The sequence below is a fragment of the Uranotaenia lowii genome, chromosome 2 (assembly GCF_029784155.1).
Source record: "Uranotaenia lowii strain MFRU-FL chromosome 2, ASM2978415v1, whole genome shotgun sequence".
In the NCBI taxonomy this organism is placed as follows: domain Eukaryota; kingdom Metazoa; phylum Arthropoda; class Insecta; order Diptera; family Culicidae; genus Uranotaenia; species Uranotaenia lowii.
This window is the reverse complement of record NC_073692.1, coordinates 111,421,284-111,434,304: the sequence shown is the minus strand read 5'-3', so window position 1 is coordinate 111,434,304 and position 13,021 is coordinate 111,421,284. Positions and strand designations below refer to the sequence as shown.

At 34.0% G+C, this 13,021-nt stretch overlaps 1 protein-coding gene across 1 annotated transcript in view; it reads left to right on the top strand.

Annotated features, from left to right (window-relative positions):
• LOC129742383 (protein spire-like) overlaps positions 1-13,021 on the top strand; it is a 431,262-nt gene that overhangs the window by 203,956 nt on the left and 214,285 nt on the right. The window contains exon 4 of the mRNA XM_055734284.1: positions 10,098-10,292. Within this exon, the coding sequence (XP_055590259.1) occupies positions 10,098-10,292 (195 nt within the window). The remainder of the gene's footprint in view (positions 1-10,097; positions 10,293-13,021) is intronic.

Here is a 13,021-nt window from a genome sequence, read left to right as displayed (position 1 = left end):
GAAATTTATAAATTGGCACATAAACCATCAGCTGGCTTGGTTCTGCAGAAGAAACAAAATCGATGTTGATTTTTCAGTACAAAATATTCAATTTTCCCTTACAAACCTATAAGTTCAAATTTACTTATGTAAACGTTACTCGAAAATTTTGCAAAAAATCATTGATGAGTTTGGAACTAAAACGGAGCTTTTTAGACCCCAGGGTTTGAGAAATTCAAAATTGAGTCGACTGAGTCTATCACCACAATGTCGACGCATCAGTTGATATGATCCTCGCTATAGCTCTATAGGTGAGATTATCTTTTTTCAAACCGGTCAAGGGAAGAAAGGAAGAGACATACACTGTAAATTTTTGCCTCGATTTCCAGCAAAAAAAATTGCTGGAAACGTTCAGCAATCCAAATTTTTGCTGAAAACCAGCAATCGGTTTTCGAATTGCTGGATTTTTCAGCATTCGGTTATGTGCTTGTCATTTTTGCTGAAAAATCAGCAATCGGTTTTCAAATTGCTGGACTTTCCAGCAATTGATCCAGTTTGCTGGAAAATCAGCAATCGAGTTGTCAATTTGGAGTTTGTTTTTGTTTCGTACGCTGAAGTAAGGTGAGATTCTGTTTTACGAATTAAGGTTAAATTAATATAATTATTTTATTTTCCTCTATATTCTAGCAACCAGGCATCAAGTCAAGGGTAAGTTTTTATTGTACAGATAGATATTCAATAGAAGATACACATCAAAACTATTTTTACAGGTGGCGGATGATCAACATTTTGGCACAAAGCGGCCACGCCAGAGCCGGTGTTAGAAAGTTGTGAAAAAAAAAGTTTTTTTTTGGAAAATAAATTAATCCCTTATTGAAAATGGGAGAAAATAATTGTTTTTATTGCTTATTATATGCACAGCCAATATTAAACTTTAATTTTGAATTGAAATATAAATTTCATACTAAATACTGCCGGTTGTGTTGAAAGAAATAGCTGGTTTCCAGCAATCTGGATTGCTGATTTTCCAGCAATTTGAATTGCTGGAAACCAGCATTAACGTTTGCTGTTTTTTCCAGCAATTGAAATTGCTGGAAATTTTGCTGGAAAGTCAGCGGGACAAAAACCAGCAAAATTTTGCTGGTTTCCAGCAAAAAAAAAATTTGCTGTGTAGAGTGTCCGCCAATTTATCGTAAATTAGTTAACTTTTGTTAACGAGACCTAATCACCGGCTCCTTTTATATGTTACTATGTCTTTCCCACAAATGGATAGAAATTTTGTGTTTTTTTTATCAAATCTTTTCAAAGTTGAAGATTATAAAGCTTAGTGCATTCAGAAATGGAACAGTTTCGAATGCGTGTATCTCAAAAACAAATTCGTTTGATCGAAATACTTTCTTTGAAGGAAACGAAGGTTATTTTATGATAATTCATAAAAAAAAAAATTAATAAAAAAATTTATTGTTTTTTGTATGAAATATTTCTTCTTCTTTCTTGATATCTCTCATCGGCCTGCGCACACTTTTTTCAGTCATGATAATAATCAGTGTTACCATCTTTTACCTCGTCTAATCTGTATTTTGGGTATCTACAGCCTCTTCATTCAATTTCTGCAACTTTTTGATCCAATGCTTTTCTTTTAAAAGAAACTGAGGGAAATTTAGTGGATTCAGCGGTTTCGTAATTAACAAAACTTGACTATTGAGCCACTTAATAGCATTTTTAATGGAACATCTGTTTGCGAAATCTGACAATAACGAAGTGAAACCTTCATTAGATTGAACTCAAAGTATAATCGGTTAGAATAGATTGTAATTGTAATTGTTGATTTATTTGTTACATTTCTGTACTACTGTTAAAAATTAAAAAGTTAAAAAGTGGATCGTAGGTCGTGAAGGGTACATACAAGATTACTCGTTTTAGGCTTTTAAAAATAGCGAAACCCAAATTTTTCGTTTCGAAAATTGTTGTATTTTTCCACAGGAGCAGAATCTTGGCAAATCATTAAATTTATACAAAACAACCGTAAAATACATACTTAAATATGCAAGGGGTCTTGCCACGAACAGACTAGTTATAGGATTCAAGCTATGGAATTAGTTTTAAATAGGGTTTTTCATAAGTTTTTGTCGTTCATCAGAAATCTGTCTCATTGCCTCGGTACCGGCTATAAAGCTTACGAGCTCTGGAACTAGTTAAAATTGATTGTTTGTGGTTAGGTTTGAATGAATCTAACTAGGCAACATTTTCAGCTTATCGGAGAAATTTTTTTGGACATTTCAAAGATCTACACTTAGTTTTTCGCTTATTAAATATTAAAAATTTTGATACGAGATTGAATTTCTCTGATGAGCCTTATCCGTAGTTGCCGATCATGTGATTCACTTCAACGCATGATTCGAACTTTGTGGACATTTTTGACAGTGTATGCATGCTTTTCCACCACTCAGTTACAGACATTTTTGGAATAATCAACGGTTTTGCCAGCTATGGATTTAAATATGCATTATAGATTTTAAAGAAAGCTGTGCAAAATATTTTTTTCTTATTCTCTTGCTTCGTAAATTTCTCAAAAATGCAATAGTTTAAAAACTTAAAAAAATGAGATCAAAAAGTAATTTTCACAGGCAGCAAAATGCTGTCAAAATTTTGATTTTCGATTACTAGTAAATGAGCTTTCTTCAAAAGAATGTGTTCCATTTCTAAAAGAACTCAGCTTTATCTGCAAATTTGAATGAAAATTATGAAATTATGTTTCGCCGTTTTGAAATGTTTCAGAAAAATGTGGATGACCAAAATTTCCAACGTTGAATCTACTGTTCCAGCATTAGTACACTGAACCAAATCTGGAAATAAAATTTACTGGGTCATTTCAGTAATTTTTAAAGTTAATCGCTCAAATACAAAGTAATGATTTATCCTGTACAAGTTATCGAAAAATCCAATAAATTCTACTAGTGTATTTTGTTGAGGAAAAATATACTAAAAAGTATAGGAAAATCTAATGAATATCATGACCCTAATAATCCTAATCAAATATATTAGAAAATCCATTAATTTTCACATGTTTATTCAACAATAGTATTTATATTTTGCAATCTAAAAAATTTACGAACAATTCGCGCCGACTCGATCGTTTTGTAAGTTCCTTACCAGCAGGCTCACACTTGGGAGCCTGCTTGGAAAGCACAAATTAGTGTCTATCATCAGCAACAGCTAGAGCGTCATTTAAACTCAAGCACTTGTGATGGATTTAAGTCCTGAATATTTGTCCAGATAGTCTTTTTTTTTGTTCTGTCAGGAAACCAATAAATGGCCATAATACAAATAAAAAATAAAAGCCCCGAGGCCGTAAACAACTCAAGCGATGAAGGTTAGTAAAGAAAACTTTTTGTTAAACGAAAATTTTCATTTTTGTTTTTCTACCATCCGCAGCTTGACAAAGTACGGCATATGCAAGGGAAAACTCCACTATCCGGCCGGACAAACACCGGAGCAGAATCTTCAAACAGGATGAACACTGGGACAGCACAACCAGCACCATTTTATCAACAGCAGCAGCAGTAAACATCACTCTGGCGGAAGAAAACACTACCAGTCTGCTAGTTCCTCAGCGACGATTACAACCAGACACCATTCAGTCACCACCGATTGTACCGCCTACGCCAACATCACCACCAGAGGCAACAGCAGCATATCCAACATCGGACATTTGCCGGAAGCGTTCCATCGCAGCACTACCTGCTTTCCGGTACCATCAACGCAGCAGCATCTTCCTTTTCATCCTCACCACAAGAGTGAACCAGCTGCGGCCGCGTAATTAGAATTTCTTCTCCCAAAACGGAAAGCACCACAGGCGGCGGAAGTTTCTTAAGTGGGCCACAATGGAACAGAGTGGAATTGATGTTGGAAGTAATTAATAAAATATTATATTGCTGCAAATAAGCCCCAGATGTTTCATTTTTCATTACAAATCTATTTAAATTCGAAAGAAGAACGGATTACTTTCATTTCAATGTCTAGAATAATCATTTCTATCAAATTACTGTTGAATATCTTTCATTGGAAATTCCTATAAAATTTATCAGGACACTAAACTATACGCGCAAAATTTTGCGCTCACTAATAAAAAGTATTGGATTTTCTAGTAGTGCAAAAATACTAGAATTCCCAATACTGTTTATAGCCCGATTTTGCTCAGTGTACTGGACTGATACCCTTTATTGGACCTAGATGTAAAATATTAAGAAAAAAACACGAAGTATGTATTTCATTTCAAATGAAATATGAAAATAAATTTATTTTACAAATTGTTTCGATTGAAATTAAGAATATTTCATACATTTTCACCGCCAATTAATATTGTCAACAGAGCAAAAAAGAGTTTTTTTTGTGTTTAAATGTAAAAATAACTCTAAATTATGCACTTGAAAAAAATCGAACCATACTTGATTGATTATATTGAAACAAATGGTTTTTGTTATACCGGGTCCGAAAATAAAACGAACGTCTTGATCGAAAGTCTGTTACTTTTGGACCCTATACAAATTTTCCGGATTTTCCAAAGATTTTCCTTTATTTTTGGGAGAATGGGTAGAATAGTTTATATGAAAGACATTGCATTTTTAAAACCGTTGAGAATTTTCTTAAAGTTACTTTTTACGGTGAATAGCGGTATGATAGTATGATAGGAAGACAGAAACTTCATTGTTTGCATAAGAGTATCTCAAATCTTTGCAAATGAAATGAAATATTTCCAATTTTCGGCATTTTAGGACCAAAGTAGGCTCTGTATCCAAATTAGTGTCACTCAACCTGTTGAATAAAAATTGCAGATGAACAGATGTACAAGCTAAGCCTTGAAACGTGTGTAAAGTTCCAACGACAATTTTAAATCAATTTTGTGCTTTATGGTTGGGCCACCAGATGTCTCCAAGGATTCCGGAGAGAACTGTCAAAACGAAAATTCAACTTGAACAAAAAAAAAACAATTAAAAAATCCAGTCAGTTTTAAACAGGACATATGAGGTAATTTTTATAGTAATTTTCTAACTGTTATTGGTGTTTTGAAACACATTCATTATGAAGTAAATGATGTCACACTAACTTCGCTATTTCTTTCAAACTTGCCTGAAGGACTAAATGCAGTACGATAAAAAAAACATAGAAATCACACACGAAAGTGCACGATTCAAAGAATTGATACTGCTACGAGGGGCTGTTCGTCAGTAATGTTTCTATTGGATCGGACATAGCGAATTTAGGTTCTCCTGTCTCCCATGACCGTTCAAAAAGTGTAGAAACTTATTCATATATAGGTTTATTTATTCATGAGTTTATATACGGTTGCGCTCTTTGGAGAATTTGTTACTTTTGAAAGAGCTATCTAAAAATAGTAACATCTATTGCGCCGTTGAATAGATTCAAATCAAGCAATGAATTGCACTGTTTTTTTTTCAACTTTTAACAGCTTCTTTAAAAGAGAGTTTCTTAATTTTTACCCAAGCTTCTGAAGATTTTTTGTTCGAGCTAGTACATCTATTCATCTATGAAAAAATAGTCACTAAAAATGTCGATTTTGTTGAACTTTGTCCAATAATTGCTTAATTTCAGAATCCTCTTTGACTTTTTTTTCAGTCTTTACTCATGTCCATCAGTTCACTTACACTGATAGGTTTGAAACCGCTATTCGAAGTCTATTTAAAATATAACTTATCGATATTAAAAATTATTGATTTTTTTGTTTCAATACGTTTTTAACTATTTCTACCTAACATTGATCATCAAGTGCAGGAACATGTTTTTGTATGACTTAAATTAAAAAATTTGACAGAACTATAAAATTTCCATGCTGAGATCGTACTTTAACCCGAGATTGTAAAGTACGATTTTTTTTTTGAGACTGTCAAGTACGATCTCAGCATATGTACCTACAAAGGTATAACCAATTTTAAATAAGTCTGAAACTACAGAAAATATTATCTTAAATTTTCTTCATTTACGATTCCCAGTTTAAATTTAAAAAAAAATCATTTTTTTATCGTTGGTTTTGAGCCAACTTTGAGTACCGATGTCGAGGGATTGCAGTGGAGAGAGAATTCTTTGCATTTGGAATGGTAATGATCAAAATTCCACAACTGCTTAACAAATCTAACAAATTGCAACAATTTGTAACATTTAACACATTTTAACTTTCTCTGAGCACTGGTTTCTCTCATTTTAAGTTAAACCTTCTAATTCTCTCTAACAAGTTGCCACAAATTACCACAAATTCAATCATTGGCTGCCAAATTTGTTTGATCATTGACGATGATTCTCCGTTTATCTCAGTCCCCTGACCGATGTTGTCACTAAACGGGTTGAACGTGCCGACGGCATTGAACGCATTCACACACACTAAACCTCGAAAATACCCAAACTTGGGAAACTTTCCCCAGCAACACGAATAAAACTACTGGTTTGGCTATTGACGGCTCAGCCCAAAGTTATGCTCTTTCATTAAAACTCATCTTTCAAAATCTTATACTCCAATAAAATGATAACCAAAATAAAAAAAAAATCATTTCAGGTACGGGAATCAAACCCATACCTGCATTGACACCACACTGAAAATCAAAAAAGTCCAAATTTGGGAACACCATCCTCAAAAACCTGAGTACAATATTGACAACTCAAGTTTGTGAGAAAGTCACAGCTTGCCAATACGCCAAACTTGCCCATCAAGCGTAGAACTTTTTTTGGAGCGGTTTGTTGTAAGTGAATCTACATCCATCGTGGCAAATTTAACAAAGCGGAGAACTGTTTTATTTGGGGGATAACTTTTATTCCCGCTTCATTCGCAGAAAGTCTCGCATATACGATAATGTAGCTGCTTCTCCCAACAACGCTCCGATGGTCGAGCGGTTAACTTCATGAGATGGTAAACTTGAGTTGTCAATATCGAACTCAGGTTTGCGGGGTGGCAATTCCCAAGTTTGGGTATTTTCGATTTTTAGTGTAGATGACAGTTCTCAAATTAGATCATTGAGAGAGTGAAAAAAAAAGCTGCAAATTTAGCCCAAAAGCTAGAAGCAAAACATCTACAATGAGCAAACAAACAATAATCGTTATTGAAAATTGAATTCTTGTGGTAAAGGTGTTTAAACAATAGCTTAATTCTACGTTATAGCTCTATTAAAATAAAAATTCTCATTTCAAATTTACGTGCTTAGGGAAATAACTCAACCTAATTAGCACGATTGCTTTTGCAAGCTAAAGCCTAAATAGCCGGATGTGCGCACATGCTCATTTTTTAACTCAAAATTAAGTATTCGAGGTTCAAAGCATAGTTCGATTCTATGAACTTAATTTTATGATTATAATTTTTAATGGCATGTGTGGCAGAATGAATACTAGAGAGAATTTATTTTATAGAAATTTGAAAGAAAGGTGGATAGACAAGCATTAGTGTGCCAATATGTGAAAGCTTGATGGGTGTTGAAATTTTAGGCTAGAGGGCATGTTGATGAAAAGCTCCCATGAATTGCTCTCGGCTTTGCTCTGCACTAGCTAACTCTCTGAGTTTCTCATGTATAGTAAGCTAGTGTAGAGCAAAGGCGGGAGCAATTCATGGGAGCTTTTCATCAACATGCCCTCTTGCCTAAAATTTCAACACCTATCAAGCTTTCTCCTATAGGAGCACTTATGCCTGTCTATCCACCTTTCTTTCAAATTTCTATAAAATAAATTCTCTCTAGTTTTCATTCCACTGCACATGTTATTAAAATTATAATCATACAAAATTACGGCGATTAAAATCATATAACGAACTTAATTTTACGTACCCTTTTTCCTCCTTGCGATGGTTCAAATCGGAGTTCGAACTGCGAACTCCAAATTGAACCCTTTTTTTCCTTCGACGAGAGAGCAAAGCTGAGTTCGACCTCTTGAACTTAAAATTGAACTCTCTTTGTTGGATTAAAAACACTTAGCGAGTTCACTTCGAATCGGAACAGCAACCAACAAACACGTCGCAAAATTTTGTCGTTCCGGAACAATTATCGGAAGACTATGAAGAAACTTCATAATTGGAATGCCCGGAAACTTCCGGATGTTATTTACTTCCCATGGGAAGTAACATCCGGAAGTTTTCTTTGACCGGAAGTGTCATAACTTTCCACCGCTCTGTAATTGCAATGCAATGTAGGGGAGGAGCGGGCTATATGCGCCTATCAAGCAGAACACTGATTTAATCAAATACCACATCGAATATGTGTACAAAAACTATATACACGTGTGCAGGCATCTGTTTTCTTTACATCGGAGTAATTTTTATGTTAAAATTTTCTTCTGTTTCAAAGAAAATGATTTTATTATAAGTGTTGTCTAAAATACCGTTTTTTGGGAAATATTTCCGGGTAATTTCATTGAAACTGCTAGAAAGTAATAATTTCCGTACGACAAAGCTAAAGTTTTATAAAAATCTATGTATATAATAATTTTATGGAATAAAACAAAAGTTAGGGTTGCCATACTATGGAGGCAGTTCATCTATAAGAAAAACTTTACCAAATCTGGTTTTAGATCTTCAATTCTCTCTTAAGATGTCATTCAGAGCTTAGATTTGAAGGTTTTATGATAAAAATCATTTAATTATTTTTTTTAACCTGTTATTTTAGGGTGGAGGCATTTTACAAACATGATGGGGGCATACAAAAACACTCTATTTTTCCACTATATAATCATTATTAAACCTCCACAAAAGCTGAAATATGTTTAATTTTTTAAGTTCATTTGAATAAGAAACAAAAACCATCCTAGTTTTTGTTTTAAGCTTCTTTACGTATAATTTTTAAAATTTGAAATATTACATCAAAATGTCTCAAAACCTTGTATGATTTTTTTAATTTTTTGAGTGTGTAAATTCATAAAATTTTTTCTTGCCTTATGTTCTAAGCGTATCACCCTCAAAATGCATTGGTCAGATAAGCTGTCTAGTCAGCCATTTCATCAAACAGCCGTAGGGTCATTTAACCCGATAGGCCCATTTAGGAAACCTTTCCCCTACTGGAACAGCAACATCCGGTCACAACAAATTTTAACCATCCTATAATTCCATGAAAATAAGTTACCCTCGAATAAAAAGGATAATTTCGAGTTCGGCTGCAGAACTTAGTATTGAAAATGCCTATCAGAACTTTGCGAAGTTTTGCGATTGCCCAGTCGAACTCAAAGTTAAGGGTTGCCACCGAAGTGTTGTTTTGAATCAAAACTACATAATTTTGAGTTTTAAAAAAGGAGCGTGCAACTGTACAATTGCAATTTGGAGTAGGCAAAATCGAACAAAGACAAGAAAGCAGTTGAGAACCTATAGAATTTATTGTGAACTTGTATCATGTAATTAAAGGTGAAGCGTCATAGCGACTGAAAAGGTTGGAATCTAGACAGGATGATTTTAAAATTCCACTTTGTCATCATCAGGAAAATCTTCGATTACTCTATTTTTCACTTCGGATGTCCAACTGGCGCGAGACGTTGTTGGCGTTGTGCTGACTTGAGGGTCCATCGATGCTGCCTGGCATCCTACTGACTCGAAGTTGCGTGTTCATACTAATGTCATTTGTTTGGATCACCAGTTGGGTTATTTGGTTTTTCCACGGATTGGATCTTTTTTCTGTGGTCCAATTCTTGATTCATTTGACCCATGAACAGACCAGGAATGAGGTTGACCTAAGCTTAAAATTGAATTTCTAAACTTTCAGTTTCTATTTTACATATATTGGACCACTCTCCTTCTTCTGAACTTCCAAGAGTCGGAATAGTTGTTATAAAAAACATGTACTTTGTTGTGATTTTTGTATGAAATATAACATACATATGAATGTAGAACATTACTTCACCCTATCCTAGAATTTATTTTTATTTTAATCGTTTTAAATCTGAATGAAATTTCAGATTTGAGTACTTAGATAAATCGTTCAAAAAATTTTTCAGTGTTACAAGACATCTATTTTGTTGAATATTGGCTTGTTTTCCTTGAGTTGTTGGTTTAAAAAAAGCTTTAAAACTGATCGATTATTTTTTGATTCTATTGTTACCTAGAAATAATAATAAATCATCTATTTCTTCCTTTCTTCCAGTTCTGCACCTCTCGCGTGTCCCACCCGAAGCCGGAAGATCACTATCGGGCCGTGTGCCGAGCCCTCGCTGCCGAAACCCTGGAGCTACGAACCTTCCTTCGGCGGGTGTACGAAGGCGATGCCGAAGTGCTACGACTCAAAGCGCAGGCCGAAACTTCCGGCAAGGAGCTGGAAAAGATCCACTTTAACGACTGGGTAAGTGTGCGGAAATGATTGATTTCCCTTTGGACGACCCTCTTTGTCTTCAGAAAAAGCAAAAACCACTAATCCTAACCTCTCTCTTCTTCCATTTTGTCCTCCCATTCAATCGTTAACGTTTGGGAACCAACTTTGACCCAGATTCCTCGTTAGGGTCTGAAATCGAAAGGGAATTCCGTGCATTAGAGGGACCATAAAAGCAGCAGAATTCGTTCGTTGAAAGCGAAAATCGAACTCCATTTTTTGTTGTTGTTATTCTGGTGTCTCCTCCATTGAAGTTTATCTTTCTTTTTATGTACGGTGCTTTGCTGTTAAGGTACTCCAATCAAGATTAGGATCACCCCGAGTCCGACCATTATTGTGGCAGATCCCTCCTCTCCCATTTTGGTGAACCCGACAAAAGTTTGGGGTTCAATTCTTGGTTCGCAACGAGGAATGTGTTTTCCAGTGCTTTTTTTCCTCCCATCCCTGAAACGCCATCTATTGAACCCTATTGCTTGAATGATTCGTCGTGACCTCCTCCTAAAACAGCAAAACATAGGCTTTTATGTTCGTCAATGTGGGCACGATCTCGCTCTTCTATCCAATCAAACCCGGTGATGATGCGTTTCGGATGATTTTGATGGTTGGTTATGTTTTTTGAATGGGCCCGGAATAATTGGTGTGGCTTTGGCTTTGAGATTGGGGTAGTAAAATGGGATTAGACATCAGGACTACGCGGGGTTCAAAGATGGGATGCAACGCGTTCGTCAAATAATGGTCCTCCAGCTGATGGAAAGGGCAGAATCTTTTAAACCACCTTAGCGCCGTGATCGGTTCAGAAAAGTTAACCGACAAAAAAAAAACAAGGTAAGACCCATGGGTTGAACTTGGCTTTGAAATGATAGCGAAAGTAATTTACGATCAGTAGACTGTTGAAGGTGAAAGTTTGATGCAAAGGTACTTCAATAAGTTTTGAGGAATTTAGTTGACGATGTTTCAAACCTAATGATATTATTTTAAGAGACTCCAAAAATTCTACAACTTCAACCTTTTTTTTTGTTTTTATCCAGAACCATTTTTGAAGGTTTGACAATATGGAAGTATAGTTTATGAATTTTTGCATTAAGGTTGCGTTCTTTATATGAAACGGCTCAAATGCTCAAACAATGGAAAAAAATATGAGAATATTGAAATAGCTATAAGCCATGCAGATTTAATATCGAACTCATATCTGTTGATAAAATAGTAGTACATTTACACATGTCAAGTCATGGAACGATTCAGAATTTTTGAAAACATTCCAAGTTAAAAAAAATGCTTGTTGACATATAATTAAATTTAATCACCTGAATTTTTAAGATTTCTTATAAAAGAAACCTTAAAATCTGTATTCCAAAATTACATTTTGGAAATTTCTTATTTATATTTCTGAATTTGGAAAGTTAAGTGGAAATTATTAAGAGTCGAACGAATTTAAATTTTATTTTCATAATTATGAAATTTTTGGTATGAATTTTTATAAAACCAATTTAAGGAATTTAGAAAACACAAAATAGTTAAAGTTTAGTATTATGGATTTGTTCTTCTTTATTTCTAAATATCAACTCTGACCATGGCCATAGAAATGGGGACTCTTATGAGGGGTCATCAAAAGCAAGTGAGGTATTCTACTCTACACTCAAAATTTGTTATTTTCAATCAAATTTTGGTTATGGAATAAGGTTATCCGATAGTAACAACCTTGACTCAGAACTGATGTCGAACCCTTGAAAACCAATTCCTTTGTTCAGAATTCAGCCACAGCTTTTCAAAATTTTATCATTTATTAATAGGAATTCATTTCTGAATACTAAAACATAAGATTTGACTCATTTTAGAGATTCTGGTTCCTTATAATCAAAATGGAAATTGTACCTGTGTGTTCATATTTAGGATTGTGTACTCAGTTTAGAACTCTTGATTTTCGGTTTGAATCATCATCAAATTGAAATGGAAGCTGTGTTTGAAATCGTCGGTTCAACGTTTTCTTAAAAATTTGATTCATGATTTTCGAAACTCATACACATTTTCTGCATTAAGGTAATATTTTTACGAATATGAAAAAAAAAAACTTAGAAATCATTCTGAGTTTTTGTTTTATATTCAGATTCAAAGATCCAAATAAATGAATTTTAAATCAAAAATTAAATTCGAAAGTCACGAACTTTATTCTAAGGCAAAATTCAAACATATCAATATCAAAGCTTCAAAATAGCGATATAGATTCATCATTCGATTTTTTTCTTTTTATCCAGATTTGCAAGTTGGATAAGAAATACATTATAGAAATAAAGAATAAATATTTCAATCCAAAACATCCAAATCATAATTATGGTTTCATAATTGAGGGCTCTGAAACTGATTTCAATTCTTGGCTCATATTTCTGAATTCAGAATGTGGTTTTAATAAACATTTCAGAAAATGTATTGAAACTCAGAAACAGACGGAAAATTCCATTTTTTTTACAGACTCAGCTCGTTAATGAGTTTCAAAATCAAAAAAAATAAATCAAATTGACTATTTTGGTGAGGAATTTAAATTGCAAGAGATTATGTTCGCTTATAGTTGGCTTACAATTCTGATTGTAAGTTCGATTTAAAAATTTAATGAAAGTCAATTCGTTTCCACAATTCAACTGAAAATGGCAAAAATGAAGAAGAATTTGAGTTCATTTTGCGTGTTCTGTCTTATGAAAAACTTACTT